General features: G+C 47.4%; 1 protein-coding gene across 3 annotated transcripts in view; it reads right to left on the minus strand.

Moving 5' to 3' along the window:
* Positions 1-1676: 1676 nt before the first annotated feature.
* The window catches only part of ADD2 (adducin 2), a 110967-nt gene continuing 92155 nt past the window's right edge, over positions 1677-20488 (minus strand). For all 3 annotated transcript variants that reach the window (XM_053589234.1, XM_053589235.1, XM_053589233.1), the window contains 5 exons: positions 20123-20242; positions 18445-18534; positions 16392-16539; positions 15086-15214; positions 1677-8204 (listed from right to left, as the gene is read on the minus strand). In XM_053589234.1, the coding sequence (XP_053445209.1) occupies positions 7897-8204; positions 15086-15214; positions 16392-16539; positions 18445-18534; positions 20123-20242 (795 nt within the window). In that variant the 3' untranslated portion in view covers positions 1677-7896. The remainder of the gene's footprint in view (positions 8205-15085; positions 15215-16391; positions 16540-18444; positions 18535-20122; positions 20243-20488) is intronic.

Here is a 20488-nt window from a genome sequence, read left to right on the forward strand (position 1 = left end):
CAATCTCATTTATCATGTCTGCTCTCTCAGTATTGCTGTGCTTGTGTTCAAGTAACTCTTATTGTGCTTTTATTATAGTCTATTGTTATAATTGTTTTATTATTAGTTATTTTTAATTTCTTTTTTTTTTTTTTTGTAGAGACAGAGTCTCACTTTATGGCCCTCGGTAGAGTACTGTGGCATCACACAGCTCACAGCAACCTCCAGCTCCTGGGCTTAAGCGATTTCTCTTGCCTCAGCCTCCCGAGTAGCTGGGACTACAGGCGCCTGCCACAACGCCCAGCTATTTTTTGGTTGCAGTTCAGCTGGGGCCGGGTTTGAACCCGTCACCCTCGGTATATGGGGCCAGCGCCTTACCGACTGAGCCACAGGCGCCGTCCTATTTTTAATTTCTTACTGTTCTTAATTTGTCAATTTAACTTCATCACGGATATGTATGTATATTATAGGGTTCAGTATTATCTGTGGTTCCAGGCATGCTCCAGCATCTTGGAACTTACTCCAGAAGAAGAAGGGGAACTAATGTACATACTCTGGAGAAATTTCTTAACACTTCTGGCAGACAGAGGGCATCCTGCTCCCATGTTTGTATCCCTTCAGTCACCACAGTGGAAATTTAGGAAGTTAGCATCACCATCTTAAACCATAGGCAGCTTTATTATACAGTGGGGTCAGCACAGTTACTACTGTCCTTGACTTGATCAATGCACATGGCTGTGAACAGTACAGAGAAGTCATGTTTCTCACAGGTGGTTTCCTTTGTGACTTTAGCAAAGGAGAAACTGATGGCCTTGGGGCAAGTAATGGCCCGGGTTCTTCATTGCTAGGTTTGCAGGAGCCTATGGGAGTCACCGAGATGCCTGGCTGTAAGAGGAGGAAGGTGGGCACTGGCCTGGGACATAGGCAGCATGTGGGAAATAGATGTGCCCCAAGCAGCCAGCTGGGGAATGATGCCCAAGATTGCTTTTGTGCTCAGGGCACTCAGCCATGAGAAGTCACCTTATTTCAGAACCTGCTTCCTCATGTGTGAAATGGGTAGCAATAATGGGACCAGTCTCTTGGTTTTAAGAGGATTCGATGAAGAGCTGATGAGACCTTTAGACTGCAGCTGGCACGTGTGGGGGGCTGCTCAATGAGTACTGAGCATGCCCAGCGGTGTTTCAGTGAACAAGACTGGGAGGGCCACGTGGGCTTTTCCCTCTTGTCTCTCTTCCTTTCTCCCTGCCCGGTTTCTCCATTCCCTTTGCCCCCTTTGGGGTGACGTCTTCACTCTCTCCAGCCCTCTGGTTCTGGCCTGACACTCCTTTCCATTCCACTCCTTTCCATTCCGAATCCACTGCTTCCTGCAGGGCTGTCCACCAGTTTATCTTTGCAATCCCCACCCCCCAATCCCAATCCACACAAATCCATCTTCCTTCACAGAACTGTTTTCAAATCCACATGGCCTTTTCCTTCTCAGAGGATTATGTTATTTTATTATCTCCTTTCCCAAGTCAGAATTCAGTTACACACATATTCAGCTTTCCACATGTAAGAAATGGTCTCAAGGGTAAAAGTTTCTTGCATGGTCAATATTTCTGTAAATGTCCCCTTCCCCCCAACCTTCCTCACTTCGGTCTCCTGGGAGCCAGGAGATCTGAGGAGCCGACAGAGACGGGTCACACACACACCGGGAAGCCAAGCACGTTAAGATTTACTAGGGTAATATCTTCAGGTGAGATAACAGCACATACATACAGAAATCCACAGGCAGAGATACCACCCCGGCAACACAGTCAGACACCAAAGCAGCAAAAAGGCTCAAGACGTGGCTTTGGAAAGTTCTCGTGAAAATCAAAGGGCAGCTTTGGCGCTCAGAGATTCAAACAGAAAACTATACAAAACCAACCCATAAATATATATATTATATATGCATATATATATAAAATTGCAAAATAAAAGCCAAGGAACTAACCATCAGTCTACACATCAGTGGCTCAAAAAGTGTTAGCGTAGAGAAAGGCGAAACCATTTGTGGGGGTGATGCACAATCCAGGGGGATGGCATTTTAGTAGCAGAAAAAGTATTTACATGGAACCCCGATTTGAAACCTCACAATACTAGGAAAAGCCAAACACGACAATGTATGTACAAGGGAAGACAGTAAGTAGTATTCTTGCAGGACGATTGTCGGACACAGACATTTCACTGAAACCATCGGTAGCTTTAGAGAACACTGCACTCTATCTAGACCAGGTTCCTGCTACTCCACACCCGAGCCAGGGGAGCTCTGGCTCTGGACTATGCTCTCCCCCACCCACCCCTTCCCGGGAGAGGACAAACCCTGGGACTCAGTGGTTGTAGCATAGATTGCAGGAAATTTAAAGGTGGGGCAATCCTCAGGTATCAAATAATCACCCACAAAACAGGACCAACAGGCATAAAGTGAAGTTGAAATGTTGAGGTGGGGTTCCCTGAAATACATTCCCATTTTATAAGGGGCTTTGATGTTTTTCAAGTGTGACCCCTCTGTCCCAGGTCCAACCATCATCCGCCTTCTGATTTACTTTAAAAGACAGGATCTGGCCTTTGGGCTTTTAAACAAGATGATTTGCTGAGGGAGGAGTTTAGAGTCTTTCTAACAGTTAATCTCCCACCCTGCCCCAAACTCTTGGATTTGCCATATAATAGCTCACTTATCCTGATGCTTGGGAGATAGTGATGGAGGAAAAGGGCTGAGGACCTGATTGCTAGGGAAGCTACCAGTGCTTTCTCACACTGGCCTTCTGACCCCAGCTGTTCCTAAACCCCTCCCCTGCATCAACAGTGATCATCTCTCCTCCATCTGCAGGCTCCAATTTCTCCTAGTGATGACCCAGCTGTGGGAAACATCTTGAAGGCAAGCAGAGCCAAACATCCATTTGGCAACACTTAATCCTCCCAAGTATGAACCAACGCAAACCACTATTTCTGTATTTTTAAGAACACTTCTAACTGGAGATTCTTCCTAACCATTCCTAAGAAGAGACCCCTACACTCTCAAGGGACTTGTCTATATAAAAATGATGAAAAGTGCTTTCTCCACTAAAGGACATGCCACCTTGAAATCCACACACTGCTTCCTGGTGACTGTGGCTTCTCACTGTGAGAGACTGAAGTGTTGGGCATGCTTTGGTGGTGGAGCTCTACGTGTGGTCTGTCATTTCTGACAAAAAGTACACCACATTCAGATAGGCAGGTTAGACAGGGCTTTGGGGAAGAGACACACCACCACATATGCTCTTCCGTACTGCAGCGCAAGTGGAAATGTGTGTAGATGATAACCCATGAAGATAATTTCGTGAGCTTAAAGTCACATAGTGCATCAAATAAATTATCCCTTTCAGAACAGAGGACATGATGCCCGCTTGGGTTTTGAATCATGGGTGGCCTATCCTTTCTGTGGGAGTGGAGAGCACACATTTATTCTTTCTCTCATTTCTTCTTGGACTATTAGAATGTTGTTGTGGTCTTAGAAAGTCCAGTTGGGCTCAAGGCATGAGAGGCTGTGAGGAGACCTGTTTCCTCTATGCTCAGAGTCCACTACAACTGTGCCAATCAACTCAAGGGTCTGCCCCACTTGTGTAAAATGAGTAAGGGGCTGAGGTTCTCTCATTTGTTAAAAAGTCAAAAACTGATTACTCTCGGCCTGGAACTAGAACATGAAATTTGCACTTAGGAAAAAACACGGGCCACAGGCCTATGGGTAGGCTGTGCATCTGTCTGTCCCTAAACATCCATTATGGAAAAAATCAAAATTCATTTTTGACTTTCAGAAGTGAATCATGCTGTTGGGAAAATAGTTTTTTCAAATCCACAGCCACCAAAGAAATGGACTGATAGCATTTCTCCCCACACTGACAAGGCCAGTAGACCTCTGTTACGACAGCACCAAGCAACACCCAAATGACTATCTTGCCACGTCACCATGAGCAAGGGGTAGTGTTATCCATGGAGAACAGGATTCAAGGCTTAGTCTGTGTAAATCAGTGGTGCAAAGCAGGGCTTTACAGTGGGGTTCTCACTGTAAGAACTTACTGTTCCTTATCATCCAAAGCCCCCCAAATCCTTTAAGAAGCACCTGTCACAGAGGAAGAACCTCACTTTAGTTGGAAGAGAGCTGAGGGGGTCGACTGGCCAAAGCAGGACAGTTACTTGGGTCACCTGTAAGCCAGGAGGCTCTAGTGAAGCCCAGACATGGGCTAGGGAGTTCTCTTGACAGCACTTGGTGCAGTTTGGGGAAAGGTCATGTGGGGAGGATGGCTCTCCCACACTTACTGCTGGGTGCTGGCCACCAGGGCATGGAGAGCCATTGGAGAGGCCTGCCTCTCTGCAGCCACCTATCCCTCTTCCTCCCCGCCCCACCTCCTGCCTGCCTTCTGATGGGAATAAGCTCAGAAGCCTCTCCACGTTCCAGCTCAGCCACAGTGCAGCAGATTCGCTCACAGGTTATCTCTTTTCTGTGGCATAGCCAAGCACAGTAGCTCGACTAGAAATAAACCTATTTCCTACCAATTCTAAACCCTGGAACACATGTCTACCCCAGTCAAACACTTACAGCCAACTTTTACCCAGAGCCAGAGAAAATGCCCCTTCCTCTCACCCTAAAAGCGGGCAGTTTTGTTTAGACCACATGTCTGTTTCTACAGCACGTTTTTCTACAGCATTCGGGACATGTCCTCAAGCCTGGAGCTGAGTGTGTGGCAATTCACACATACAGGGGAAGGAGAAACCTGCAGAATGACTCCACAGTTCTCCCAGCAACTCTGAACCAAGACAAAATGAAATCCAGATACGTTAGCTCTGAGTATTTCCTTCTCCTTGTCAAAAACCTCTCTCAGCTTTATCCATAGAATTTCATGGAAATGAATTTTGTGCTGGAAACTATTTGCTATAAAGGGAAAGGGTATATAGGGTAAGGCCTGCCCACATGTCTAGTACCAATGTTTCAGAGGGCCTCAATGTAGCTCCCACACGCCCACCCCATTCCCTTCAGTCTTCTCCACTTAGCCCAATAAAGGGATTTTCCTAAAATGCAAGTCTGATCATAACTCTACCCTGATTTAAAGCCCTCAGTAACTCCAAAGCCCTTCCACGCTGAGTCCAGCTCCTCCACCCCATCTATGGATTTGTTTCCTCAGGGTCCAGCCCTATCTCCCAGGGAGGTGAACCCGTGCCTTACACACAGTGCTCTGGCAATGTTGTGTTCCAGTGGAACCCACCACGGCATTTCACACCTTTGCACATGTTCTTCCCTCATCCCAGAATGCCCTGCCAACCCTTTTGTTGTCTTAAAACATTCCTTTGTTGAAAAGCTAACAGCCATTGCTTCCTTTCAGGAAGGTTTCTCTGGCCCTCAAGGTAGTTTACTGTTATTTCCTTATGCCACGTCGGTGCTCTTGCCTATTTTGCACTTTGTCTACACACCTCCTATGCCGTGAACTCCTTGAGAGTAGGAACTATGCCCACCCTCATGTCTGACCCTTGATCCTGGCTCAGTGTGTGGTTCAAGAGGAATGAACTACTGATAAGCAGGAGGTACACCCAGGGCGTAAATTCCAAGGGTGATGCATCAGCAAGATTCCAGCATTCTCACCGAAATGAGGTCTTGCTGTGCAAACAGAATAAAGAGAAATGGTTGGAGGCAGACTCAATCAACATCATCTCTGAACCACAACCACTCACGCAAAAAAGGCTGCATCAGAGGTCATGTGCACCCTTCTCCCAACATTGCTTGCCACTTATTATTCTAGTCATGACAACTGCTCTCCTTTAATGCCAGCTTAATGCCTGATGCTTAGTGGATGCTTAACAAATACTGTGAAAGGATGAATAAACATGAACTCTATTTTTTTCAAAGACAGCATCAAATGATTGGTGTTTAAAGGCATTTCACACATGACAGATTTTTCTGAGGCATTGGTGACCCTGATCATGGGGTTAACCAAATCAGGAAGCCGAACAGAGAGAGGGGCCTGGGTTAGCAGCTGCAGTCTGCACTAGAGAGACACAGTAGGAGGTTTACCTTGCTCATATGTCAGTTCCCTTCCTTCTCAAGTTGCAACTATGGATGGTATATCCCCCACCAACCAGAAGGCTCCTGCCTCTTCTTTGTTAGAAGAGCAGCATCAGCACGGCCACAGCCCATGCCATCCAGGAAGTCCATGCGCACCAGTGAGGGTGAACACAGGTAGTTTCCCACCTTCGCTCCAAGCACTAACATTATGCACAGAAATGAGCCCTGGACTAAAACCACCACTGTTGGGGATCCAAGTTGTACATTCATAACCATTGAATGGCCACTCAGACCAACTTGGGTTCAAACCCAGGCTCCAGACCTTTCTACCCAAACCACATGAGGCAAGTCAATTGTCCTTTTGGGGGTTCAGTTTCCTCACCTGTAAAATGGGAATGATCTTACCCACCTCAAGGGATTATTGTGAGGATTAAAGGATATAGCACATGTGAAGCCTGCACAGTGTCTATAGATGCTAAGTGGTCAAAAGTGGAAAACTATGATTAAGAACCTTCAAAAATATTTTTACAATAATCAGGACAAGAGGAAAAATATTCTTTGAAGACACTGTGCTTTAAAGAGAATGGATTGTCTAATCTTTAGGAGTCAACAATGCTCATTAATCAATGCCCCATGGAAGAATATGAAAAGATAGTGTTGGCATTTACAACAATAGCTGTGGCTATTACCACACCCTAGGACAGACAGATAGTGACAGTGCTGGGGGCACCCAAGCATTTCTCTGGGACTTAGTCCAAGAGGATTAATCCTGAAGAGCTCATTCTCCCCTGGTGGACCCAGAGTAACTCAGAGTTGGAACCCCAAAGGAGCCAAGGTCAAAATGCCAGTTTCAGGATGCAAGCAAGTGCTTCTAGGTTTGAGGGAGGGTAAGGGTACACCTGACTGCTGGACAGGAGTGAGCCAGGTACAGCGCATTGCTGCACATGTCATGCAAAGCTAGAAAGTCAGAGCATTGCCTGTGCTGTTTTGATCCTCCTTGTACAACCCAAGGCCAAGAGAAGATTAAATTTTCCCCAAATTTCTGCCCTGAGCATGAGACAACTTCTTCCTATGCTAAATTTGGTTTTCGTGTTGAAGCGCCTGAGGTGCACAATTCAAATGGGTCAAGTTCCCGGTTCCCTATCTTGTTGAAACCACCAGCAGTGCTCAGGCTTACTTGGCTTGCCCTGTGTCTGCCACCTCCGACAGCTCTTCCACCCATCACTCTAGAGGTTCCATGAAGAAAGCTCAAGGTTAGCATCTGGGGAAATACAAGCTAAGCCATCAGCCTTTGGGAACAAAGATTAACTTCTTTTAGAGGGAGTGGGATAATTTGGCTGGTTACTTTGAGCAACAGGGTAGGGACCTGAAATGGAACAGAGGAGAGATTTCTAAATGTGGAGACAGCTCCACCAGCAGAAGATTGGATTCCTGTGAAGAAATGGACCTTACTCAGGGGAGGCCTCAACCTGTCAGATTTAGTCTGAGCCCGTGAAAGCTCACAGCCCATTTCTGGCACTCCTGCCCTGGGCTCAGATTGGTGGGCAGCATCCTAACCAGGGTGCCCCACAACTAGGCAGTGTTGTGTAGTGGGAGGAGCACTGGACTGGAAGTCAGAAGACCTGAATTCTAGTGCAGGCTCTTTGCTGCTAACTAGCTGTGTGACCTTGGGCAAGTCACTGGATGTCTCTGGGGCAATTGTAAAGTGAGGGGTTGGTCAGGTGATCTCTAAGTCCCCCCTTGGAGTGTGATCCAGGGTCCTATTCTATCCCTCCTGGGCCCTGTGCTTCCAGGGACAGAGATGGGAGAGGGAAGGGACAGGAAGAGAGAGAGGAGGCAGAGGGAGACCAAGGGGTCACACATCAGGACTCCACTTTTTCCTTCTTTTTGCTCTTTTTCAGGAAGGAGGGGGTTCGGAATTTCTTTTTCTTCTTTGAGGGAGACTTGGAAGGTGAGCCCTCTGGGGACATGGGGCCGCTGGTGACTGACTCAGTTTTGTCCTTAGAGGTATCAACATCCGTGTCAGCGTTAGTGGTCATCTGGCTCAAGGCTTTGCTGAGGATTTCCTCCGCCGTCTGCTCCTCCTCCCTCCCATTGACCACCACCCCCTCTGGTTGGGCTGTTTCCGGCTCTGTGGGGGCTTTGCTTGTTTCTGTCTTCCTAATGCCATCTAGAAAAAGATCAAAAGACATAACCAGTGAGAGTTTATTCAGGTGACAGCTTCTACTTGCTTCTACTTGGGGTTAATAGAACCATTTCTAGGCAATTCTGCAAAGTAAGCCCAGCCCTGGGAACAAGCCCTCTGGGTTCTCATCTACAAATGTAATACTTGGTCGATCTCTGATATTGGTTGATGTCTGAACATGGCAGGGGGCCCAGCTGGGGTCCAGCTCAGAGCTTTTCTAGGCTGGAAGGAGGGAACAGACACAGGGGAGGAGAAAGGCTGTTGGAAGTGGGGAGCGTGTCACATACGTCTCAGTGGTAACCAGTCAGCTTCACCATTAAAAATACAGAAATTCCAATGTTTTCATACTCATTTCATTTTCTACACAAGAGAGGAACTTTGAGAACTAAGAAGAGTATCTTCCCAGCAGGCAGAGGTGAAGGCAGAGGGAGAATGGGATTCCCTGAGTGACATGGAGCATGTTTCCAAGACTTGAGTGTTAGCAGAAAGGGGAAGACCCGGGTCAACACATTCTAGCAGCCGGTCTTTATTCCCCTTGGGGAACTTGTTGAGATTGATGCCATGTTCAAGGTGAGAGCTGCTCAGACCCTAGAAACTAAGCCTTCCTGCCATCCTTCCTCCCCTGCCCGCTCTGTCCCTTACCTTACTTCCACACAAGCTTCAAAATGGCTGGATATTTTGAGGTCATTGAGGGAGCAGAAACTGAGAACACAGACGCTGAGAAGTAGAGAGTAGTGTACAGGCCATCCAGTTCGCTCCCTCCCTACTTCACAGCTAGAAGGCTGAGTGGGCAGGAAAATGACAGGGAGGCCTCAAGGACACGGATCTGCAGGTCAGTATACTTTTCCCCACACGAAGGAAAGAACTGAAAGAAATGTGAGTGAGTGTGTGTGTGTGTGACTATGTGTATGACTGGTGTGCATGAGTGTGAGCATGGGTAGTGTGCAACTGGGACACTCATAAGTGTGAGGACAGGTGCGTGTGTGATGCGTGTAAATGAGTGTGGCAGGTGTATGTGTTGCCACATCACAAGAACGAGTCCCAGCACTCTCCCCTACATGGGAATGTGGGCAATGGGGGAGGTATAACCAGTATTTGGGGAAGAGTGGGTGAAGAACTAGGTTTTAGGAAAAGCCTAGGGGTCTTTATAGGTAAGGTAGGGAAATCTATGGTTTCACAGGGGGGAGTTGTGGTTACTTGTGGACCGTGAGAATAGAGGAGTGTTAACTACTTGGGTGAGGTCTCACTGTAACGAGGCCCTCTCCTGACCACTTCTGAGCACTAGCTTCCTCTTAGTACCAAAAACTTTGGCCATTGGCTCCCACTCTTTCCACTCCTTGGGCCATGTTCTGTCTTTGCTGAGCTACCAAATTCTCCAATGTCTTCGATTCTTCAGCCCTTACTCCAGTGCTCTCACCTGCCACAGTGTCCTGTGGCTGTCACCTAGTGGTACGCTGGAATGCCATTAGCCGTTATGGACACAACCATCTCTGCCCACTCTCCTCTCATCCCTTCAGACTTTCAGTCCCCACACAACCCCTTCCCCTGGCATTCTATCCTATTTCCCTCTGTCTCCTCTCTGTGTCCCCCACCTTTACCCCACATGATGAATCTCCTTGAATGTTACCTCTTCCTTAAAGTTTTTCTTGGTTCTCATTCCCACTTCCAGATAGAATTTATCATCTTTCCTTTCCTCTCCACTATGTGAACTTCCAAAACAGCAACTGTAAAAATAGCAGTTTTTTTTTTTATGCCTATCCCCTCCTTTCCCCTTCTAAATTGAAATAAATTAGAGTGAGATTTTCCATTTCACTCCTGTCTGCCAGTCCAGTGTGCATCGCCCTAAGGTCTGGTTCAAGCCATACTTTACTTGTGTGGCCTCCTCTGAAACTGGACAATGATCTTGCCCACCTCCACAACTACTGCTCCTATGTTCATTTTACACTTGCGTGTGCCATTTATCCTTTCTTTTAAGAATCCATTCATCACCCAAGTAGACTGTTCAGCACAAAAACTGCCTTTTATTTCTCTGACAACCATCATCCATCTCAGTTACAACACGCTTGAGCCATGTTCATTGCTGCTGAATTTTGCCAAGTAAGACCAGGTGAAGGTTCGATGGAGGATGCCTTTCTTCATCTCAGCAGCTGGGCTCTTCTGGGTCAATGTAGTGAGGTGAGGACATAGGGAAGGAACATAGACCTTGCCTTACTGAAGGAACAAAGCTGCATTTTCCCACCTTGGCCTGATGAACCTGGTTTGCTAACATCTTAGCGTTAAACCATGACCTCTAGCCACATCCCCACAGCTTAGAGAGGTTCTCTCTTTGCAGCAGGGGAGACATCAGTGTGGGGAGGGCTCACCACAAGACTTTTCAACTGGCTTCTGACACAAGGTCAACCAGACTGATCATGACCTTTACAACAAATGCACTGGGAATTGGTCACTGCCATGCACTGCTTTTACTTCCCTGTTGAGAAGGTAGCTCCACACCACTGCACAGAGGAGCCATAGAAAGATTCATTAAAGACCTTGAAAACATCTGTGATCTATAGCGACACAAGGGCTGGGTGCTCATGCAGCAACAGTCAAAAAGGTCCACAGGGTGCTCAAAGAACAGAGCAGAAGAGCCGCAAGTGGCTGAGCAATGAGTGGACGTGCCAGCCATGCAGAGAGGTCTAAGGAAACTTGCAAAAATGCAGCTTCTCAGTCTCATCCCCACAAAAGACTCTGAAACAAAAGGTGGGCCAACAAGTATATATTTTTCACAGATCCCCATGTAATTTTGATACACAAGGCCCAATGGCCACACACTGGGAAACTTGAGATTAGAAATATATCTCCTCCCAATTCTACCTCCCCCAAGGATGAGAGCACCAATGATAGGAAAGAAAGTGAACCTTCTTGTAAATAGATACAGTAGACACACTGTACCTCCCTTCCACTTCCCATGGCTGGAACATAAATGTTCTCCTGAACACCCAAATGTACTTTTAATGTGTGGTATAGTCAGTGTGTGGCATGGCCCCAGCGAGCCATGCCTCCAGGCATGCTCCTGCTTGCTTGTGCAGTCCCCTCCCACACTGAATCAGGGTGGCCACATAGCTCCCCATAACCAAAAGAATGCAAAGGAAGATTTAAGAAGGCACAGAAACTTCTATTTTTATAGTTTTGGGAACCTTAGACCACGAGGTATAAAGTCCAACTACCCTGATGAAAACACATGTGGACAGGCCACATGGAAGGGCCCTGAGACCACATGGAGAGAGAGAGAGAGGAGACACAGCCATCCCAGTGTCCCAGCTGACCCAGTTGTCTAGCTGCTCCTGTCAAGCACCAGACACATGAGTGCATCATCTTGGAAGTTCCAGCTTACTCAAGTTCCCAGCTGACATCACACAGAGCACAGGACCCATCTGGCTAATCCCAGTCAACTCTAGTCAATCCACAGAAGAAATAATTCCTTAAAACTTCCCATTATACATCAATTTAATAACTATCTATTGCTGCATAACAAACACCCTAAAACTTAGTGGTTTAAAATGTCAACTGTTATATATAGCTCTTGCAATTTGGAGAATGTGGTAAGCATATTAATTTAATATTCAGTAGCTCATTTTATCCTGACAACGATGCTGTGAGTTAAGAAGGGCAAGGATTTGTGTTATTCTCCTATTCTGCAGTGATTTATTTATTTATTTATTTAGAGATAGAGTCTTACTATGTCACCCTTGGTAGAGTGCTGTGGTGTCACAGCTCACAGCAACATCAAAATCTTGGGCTTAAGTGATTCTCTCGCCTTAGCCTCCAGAGTAGCTGGGACTACAGGTGCCCACCACAACACCCGGCTATTTTTTCTTTTTTCACTTGTAGTTGTAATTGTTGTTTGGCAGGCCCAGGCTGGGTTAGAACCTGCCAGCTCCAGTGTATGTGGCTGCTATTGTGCAGTGTTTTTAAGTAACTTACTTGAGGTGGCTACATTAGTTAGTAGCAGAGCAGATCATATGATATCAAATACAGAGCTATTTCTTTGCAGCCATAGCCAGTACCCCTAGCAGAGGTCCTCAAACTTTTTAAACAGGGGGCCAGTTCACTGTCCCTCAGACCACTGGGGGGCCGGACACCTGTGGTGCATCTTACAAAGGTATATGTGAAACTTAGTAAATGTAGAACGTAAATGTCTTAACACAATAACTAAGAAAATGCCAGGAAGGCTATGTTAACCAGTGTGATGAAAATGTGTCAAATGGTCTATAAAACCAGTGTATAGTGCCCCATGATCGCATTAATGTACACAGCTATGATTTAATAAAAAAAACAAAACTATGAACAAATTCCTATGCACATTGCACATATCTTATTTTGAAGTAAAAAAACAAAACGGGAACAAATACAATCACACTGCCTGATGTGGCCCACGGGCCGTAGTTTGAGGACCTCCGCCCTAGGGGGTCAGTGGTGGGTGGAGTCAGCAGAGCCAGGGGTCAGTCAGGAACTAGTCAAAGAGAGGGAGCTGGCACAGATGGCCAGATGCAAAGGCTTTCTCTGATGGCCAGGTAGGAGTCAGGAGACACATGAGGAGTAACATCAAGTGACTCAGCACAAGAGGATTTAAAGGCATAGAGACAAATGAGTGGAAAAGCTTTCCCTGATCTGGTAGGTGAGGATTTAGTGAAAGTATAAATGGTGCCTGGTCAGTCAGCCCCATGTGCCCTGAGGAGCTGGGCAAGCCATGGAGCAGCCTGGCTACGAAGTCACACCAGTCACCTCCCACAACTGCAACTCATGCTCCCATCATGCAGGGGCTGCCCCACTACAGCTGTGCTCTCCAGCTCTGGCTGTGCTCCAGGAAGTGTCTTCGGGAAGCTTGAACTTTCTCACAACTCAACCACAGTGTACCTCTGCAGGGGAGGATGACAAATCCTGCTACAGTGGGTATGATAGCAGGCTTGGGTAAACAGTGTCCCGTCCATCCCACACCCTCCTGCCCACTGACCTTCCAAGGAGCTCATATGAAATTGCCACCTCCTTGACCCACTCCTGCCATGAACCTCCTCTCCAGCCCTGGGCTCCCTCCTACGGTTGGAACACATGTGCTGATGGATGCTGAGGATCCTAGCAAGCCAGGCCCTCTAAGCATCCCTACAGGGCAGTTGGTCCCCAAAGACATTCAGGCTCTGGCCCACAGCCCCAGAAGGGGTCATGGGCTCCTTTGAGGTGTCTGTACCTTAGGAACAGGGTGGGGAAAATTCTTAAGGGCCTTGTGCACTCTGCCCTCAGGGCGTGCCTGAGAGCTGGCCCCACTGCCCTCTCACTTTGGGAGGGTGTTTGTGTATGTGTGCCGTATGTATGTCCGCATCTCCCACAGAGAAGTCTAGTCCACATACAGCACAGGTGGAGTTACCCATGAATTTTACAGCCAGGAAACCTCCCAAAGGCAGGGTTGTGAGTTGTAAGAAAAAAACCTGTGGAGAAATATATTTCTTTTGAAAGAATCCTCCCTCCCCCATTGCAAGTGTTGGAGTGAGTTAGTAAACAGCCTCTCTATACTTACTACAGAGACAAGTATTCAGAATCGGAGGAAACTCCTTTGATGAAGGCACAAATGGGAAGAGAAAGGAAGACATTGTGGAGACAGATTGACAACACCATGATGAGACACAATGAACACAAACAGTTGGGGGACATCCACTTGGGGCTCTGGCCTCAAGCAGATGGGTTTCCTCTGGCAATGCTGGGCCAGCACTCAAGGTACAGTTCACGTGTGCAGGCACTCAGGAATTGGGAGATTCTATGGAAATCTACCCGTGTGGCCATTCTACTCATGGGGGAGAGCCCAACAGGCCACCAAGTTGCTGCTCTCTGAAAAGCAGTACAGCCCTGTGTCATGGGGATCTCTGGGGAACCCAGGAGAGAAGTGGCCATGCCCTGAAGTGATTCTAGGAGCTCCCTAAAGACACATTTCATTTGATTTAGCTGGCTAGTGACTAGAACAGTATTATTATCCATTGTATGTATACTATTAATCACAACCACAATTACATTTTATATTTAAGTCACACTTTTAGTCTTCAAAGTATGCTTTCACCTACACTTCCCTTATACATATAAAAACTTTAAAAACAGAAAATATTAGTAGCCTCATTTGACAGACAAGGAAACTGAGGCACAGAAAGGTTATTTGATTTTCTAAAATTAGTAGTTATTATTAGTTAGCAGTTCGGTTGGGCCTAAAACCCAGTTCTTTAAACTAGTACCTCTCTATGGCAGCTGATCTTGACCTGGACTACACTTCAGATTCCCCTGGAGAGATTTTAAAACTCCAGGCTGGACTCCTCAACCTTTCTCCCAGACCATTTAACTCAGAAATGGTCAATCCTGATCCCCAGGTGATTCCAATGTGCAATTAAGCGTGAGAATGACAGCATAGGCTTCACCTGAGCCTTAGGCGCCATCCCAGACTTAATGATCAGAATCCTCACTTTAACAAGACCTTCAGGTGGTCCCCATGCACACTGAAGTCCGAGAACCTGGCTAGCACATCTGGAAAGGCCCAGCAGCCCCAGCCAGTCTGAGTTACGGGTGAGGAGGCTGTGGATTGGTCATTAACTCACTCATCATTGCTTATACCAGGCTTAAATGGTAAGGTGTATTGTCATAGATTGTGAAGGGAACAAGTTGAAATTTGGTAACTCTATTTCAGATTCCCTAGAAATAGCAGAGGGGAAATATTTTTGGATTGGGAAAGCAACACCTGTTGAAGGCAGGGTCCCCTCAGTGTGTGACCTGCCCTGCCCTCCATGTAGACAACTTTCTCAGCCTGTGGCTGTGCTTGCCTCCCTCCCAGCCTGCTCAACTCCACTCACCCTCTGAAGACTTGGAAGGAGAAACCACTGGGCTCTTTGTCTCTGCCTTCTTTTCTGGGCTCTGCACTGGGGAAGCAGGGGCAGACTTCAGAGGTGAGCCAGGCTCCTCTGCAGTGGTTTCTTTCTCTCCTGAAATAAAGAAACCCACCTCAGAACAGGAGTCAAATAGAGAAGAGATGGGCCGAGACAGCATTTAAAAATGCCTTTTTTCTACCTGATCATCATTTCCCCTGGCTGACAATGACCTTCTGGTGGAAGTTAGCTGTTCCCTAGTCATGTTGTTTCTGCTGCTTCCTCTGAAGTCAAACAGGACAGTCAGAGTAGGGTCATTTTCTTCATCAGTGCATACACCAATGGAGAATGTCACGCTTGGTGTGGATGGCCAGCCGAGAGCCTGGTCTGCATTCTTGTCCTGCCTCTGAAGAGGACCAGCCAGGCACTTTAGGTTGTAAGCACCAACAATGGGCAAGAGGTGGATCTACAGAGAACCACCTACTGAGGGGTGACAGCTTAGACTGGTGGACACACCCACAAGCTAAATTATGTGTCTTAGACCCAAGAGCTCCAGAAGCAAACAGAAGAGACAAGTCACTATAGGTGGGGTGCAGAGGGTAACAGGAGGCCTTCCCAGCTAGAAGGGGGTTTGAAATGGAACCTGAAGTGTTGATAACTTTGGATCAGGAAAGCCAAGAGGAACGAAGGCATGAATGAGGGCTTACAAATACTGTGAGTATGAATATTTAGTAATCAACATGAAGAAAGAGGCCCGACTAAAGAGTCTGAAATAAAGGAGTGAGAAGCTGGGCACCGTAGCTCAGTCATTAGAGTGCTGGCCCTAAACACCAGGGGCAGATGGGTTCAAATCTCACCTGGGCCTGGTTAAGGAAGAGAAACAAGGAAAAAAAAAAGGAGAAAAAGGAAAACAAAAAGATGTCAGCTGGTGGAGAGTTGTGATTGCCAAGACTAATTATACCAGACCTGATAGAAAATAAAATTAAGACTATTAAAACTATCATAGCTGATGTTTATCTGGTGCTCGCTGACTTGAGCTGTATTCCCAGGCACTCTGCTAAGCACTAAGGATCCTTAACCCCTTTATGCCCAGGTGGGAGGGTCTAGTGAGGTCCTGGAGACACCATACAACTGTTAAGCACAGAGTGAAGAGGGGCATTATTACAATTAACAGAATGATGGTAATAAGAGTATTATTTTGCAATGGAGTAGGAAGGTCCTCTCCGGGTGGTCTTGAGTTCTCCCCTCCACCCCCTGGGAGATTTTGGAGCAGTGGTGCCTCGGGGTTATTTACCATCAAGTTCTAGTTTCTTCCTCTCCACCTCTTTCTTGTACTCCTCCAGCTCCTGGTCAGTGAGTTGGCTGAAGGGGTTGGGCACCGTCTCCTCTGAATCATCTTTGGTATCTGCGTCGCCCTTGGACATCAGCTGGCTCTCTGTAGACTGAAAGTTAACCACAGAGCGTGTGTTGCTCTCTGAACGCCACAGGTGGGGTGCAGGCCCCAGCTTCCTTTTAGACTCATGTGGCTGCCAGTGGTCTTGCTAGGGAGAACGTGGCATGCAGCTCCTTGGAAACAGCTCAGGGCCTTGGGGTAAGGGTTTTTCATTCCTGCCCCTTGCTAGCTCACCCTCAGACCCAGATTTTGCAACTGCTGGGATGAATACAGGGGATGCACACTCTGCCCCTAAAATGAAATCAAAGGATGCTCCCAAGCAGAAGAATGACACACCTTTATTGTAATCCCTTCTACGGACACTTCCAAGCCATCACTATGCAAATACAGTTGGTGGCCCAATCACTCAGCCAAAGCCCAGCAAACATAGCATTGGCTCAAGCAAGCTTCATGCCAGCCATTCCCCACAACTGCCCTGCCCCCATCCCCTAACAGCAGTGCAAGCCACAACACACAGCATTAAGTCATATGCAAAACATAGCGCCTTCAGCATTCTCAGTCCAAACTGTTAGTCCTGTTGTGCACACAGTCATGAATTAAAAGGGGCCAAGTTCCTGAGTCTTGAATCTTCAACCTGCCTGTACTGCAGGTCCCTGCAGGGACATTGGCAAAATCACTGTGTTTTGCCACCTTTGTGGAGTCCCTGGCTCTGGGTATATGATCAGCCTTGGTTAAGCTTCAGGAATCTTCTGAAGCTTTAGTCCCAAGACAGGGACTAAAATTCCGACTCCTCAGCCCCTTTTCCTATTCAGCATCCTCATCCTGGCAATGGAGAATGCAGTGCTCTGAAGCTGCAGAGGAGCAAAGCAGTGTGGAGCCCACCAGTCCTCCCTGCCCTGGCCCGCAGGGTCTTCTGATGATGGGCCCCAGGCTCCTTACAGAAGGGAGGCAGCGGCAGGCCCAGTGTAAGGAATATGGAATCAGAAGAGCATCTGAGAACCCCTGAAGAGGGACTCTGAGAAGAGCACTTGGCATGAATGGCAGAGTTGCTTTTCATTTTCTAAACAATTTTGCTCATTGAATTAAACTCTCACCACCCTCCCAGAATCATGGGCTATTCCTGTCCTTGACCCTGAGTGTGTTCAGCACTCCTCATCTTGCTGAGTGTGAGTGGGGTGGAGGTGGGTGTGATGATACAACTCCCATGCTTCTCCCGCCCATGGGCACCTGCACTGTGTTGGTACCTCATCTCAATCTATTCTGTAGAGGGGAACATTTCCTGTATTTCCGTACTTTTTAGTGTATGGAAAATGCCATGCCCACTGTGACCTTGCAATGAGCAATGATGTCTTCAAACACATGCCAGAACTCGGAAACTCACCCATTTTGCGAAGCACTAGACAAAACACTCTTCTATCTCAAGCACGAAAACAATAACTATATACTGTCTAACTCTACATGGGTTTGTATAGACAGCTACCTGTCCCTATGTATAGGAGTCCCTCCTGCCTCTCAGTGGGTACATGAGCATCCTTCCAGAGCTCTGGCTGGGTGATGCCATATCCTGGCACAGAGGTCAGAAATATGCAGGGCTGGGCAGACCTGGGGCACCCGAGAGCCACCATCCTCCTGCCCATGAGTCCCTACTACATGAGGACCTAATAGGGCAAAGCAGAGCCCCACCCAGAAAGAATGGAAGCCAGCATCACTCCCGTGGGCAGGCAGGGCTGCTGTTCCCCCGCTCAGTGCCCAGAGGGGGTGATGAGACATCATCCTCCCAGGCCTCAAGGCACCCCTGCGAGGCGGACCTCCACTTTGCAGCAAGAGCATCGGCTCACAAGATCACAAGGAAAGGTGGGTATGAGACTCAGGGGTCCTGCTGCCCAGCCCCGGGCATGGAAGACCCAGAAGACAAACATGTTTCCCCTCCATCCAGGGGCAGCCTCTGCTGTACCGGGCTTCGGCTCTTCTCAGCAATGACGCTTGCCAGGAGCTGGGACTGAGGACCTGCCGACTTCACATCTTGTCGATTTTGTTCTCGAATCTGTGTGGAGAAAAGAGGGAGAGTGAGCTGGCCGCTCAGTGTCAGAGCTGGAGTTTGGGAGTGGGCATACTGGTGTCCAGTGTGGCCTGTGGCAGGAAGGTCCCCCTGTGGTATGGGAGCCTGTCTCCATTCTAACACAATCCGTCCACTCCAACCAGTGGTCTCACATCTGCTCCAGAGTGAGTTGGCAGTTTGAAGGAAGGGCCAGATGTTTGTGATCTCTGAGGAGGTGCTGCAGAGCCGAAGAGTGAAAAGAGGCACAGCAGGTTCTTAGGGAGGTTCTCAAAAAAATTTTTGGTACTATAAATGATATATTTTTATATAAATAACTCTTCTTTAGAATAGAAAGTGGTAGTAAGACAGCAGCATTGTTTGTGGATTTTTTTTTTGAAGTTCAAAAAAATTTTTTTTAGTTTTTTAAAATTCAAAATACAAGCAGGGTACAAATGTTTTTGGTTACATGTGTTGATTTTGTTATGCTTGAGTCAGGGTTATAAGTATGCCTATCACCCAGATAGTGTTCGTTGAACCCCAAAACCCATTAGGTTTTCGTCCATCTCCTCTCCCCCTTGTTTGATTTCCTCTGAGTTTTACTTCCCTCTGTGCACACCTGTGTGCATCAGCTAGTTCCAATTTCATAGTAAGTACATGTGGTATCTGTTTTTCCATTCTTTAGATACTTCACTTAGGAGAATGGTCCTGAGTTCCATCCAAATTGTTGCAAAAGGGCTTAATTCAAATTTTAATATTCATTCCTAAGATGCCCCTAAGGAATCTATTTCAAATGCAGATTTCTAGGGGCCCTATACCTATGGAATCTGAATGTCTGAGGTTGAAGGAGGGAGGAGGACCCAGAATCTGATTTTCTTTTCATTTTTTACATTTTTAAAACATTTTTTTTTCTTTTCTTCCTTTAGCGATTCTTTGGCCCTCAGCCTCCCAAGTATCTGGGACTATAGGCGCCTGCCTACCGGCTTTTTTTGGTAGAGACGGGGTCTCACTCTGACTCACTCCATTTCAGAGTGGTCTCGAACCTCTGAATTCAGGCAATCCACCTGCCTCAGCCTCCCACAGTGCTAGGACTACCAGTGTGAGCCATCACACTGGGCCGTGGCATCTAAACTTTAACCAAGTGCTGCAGGGGGTCTGGGCCCCACACCAAAACCCTATCCTTTGAGCCATCTGACCTATTGGAAGTAGCCTGCTATCATGGCAGTTTTTAAAGTAATTTTGGAAATATAAGTGAGTAAACTATGGCAAAAGTCCAGAAATTATAAGGATCTTGAAATCTTCAAAACGAGCCCAAAGGAAAATAGCATAAAATTCATAAAAACTCAATTTGTGGGCAGGTCTTTCAGACATATCTAATATGTAAAGCGAGTGCCCTCCATGTGAAGGAGCTACACAGGACTACCCAAGTACTGCCCTTAGCACAGCACCTGGTGCACCGTCAATGCTAGTTTCTTGCTGCTCTGGGGCATCTGGGATGTTGGTGAGTTAGGCACATCCTGGGGACTCAGCTGTGTCTGTAGGACTTAAGATCCCTCTCCATGGGAGGAGGGAGTGAGTGAGGAGGCCCCCACCTTACCTTGTTCCTCATCTCCAGCACTTCTTGGGGGTCGGTATAGAGAGGCACAAATTGGTTTGGGTTTTCGATCCGTATGGGCATGCCACTGCTGGACTTCTCCACCTCGTCAGCCTTCATCCACTGCACAAACACAAGGCCATGTGGCAAGGTGAAGGGGCAGACCCAGGCATCTTGCCCAGTGGTCCCCCTGAGAATTGGGCCCACTGGCTTACACAGAAGGTCAGCAAGCCTATATACAAATGCTCTCTCATCTTGGGACTCCTGACTGCCTGTATCCAGAAGCAGAGATGAGCAGCAGCTAACCCAGCTGCCAAAGAAGGCCTTCAGGCTAAGGGTTGGCCATAAAGAACACTGGAGAGCCGGGGG

This window comes from Nycticebus coucang, chromosome 4, assembly GCF_027406575.1.
Source record: "Nycticebus coucang isolate mNycCou1 chromosome 4, mNycCou1.pri, whole genome shotgun sequence".
Taxonomy (NCBI): Eukaryota; Metazoa; Chordata; class Mammalia; order Primates; family Lorisidae; genus Nycticebus; species Nycticebus coucang.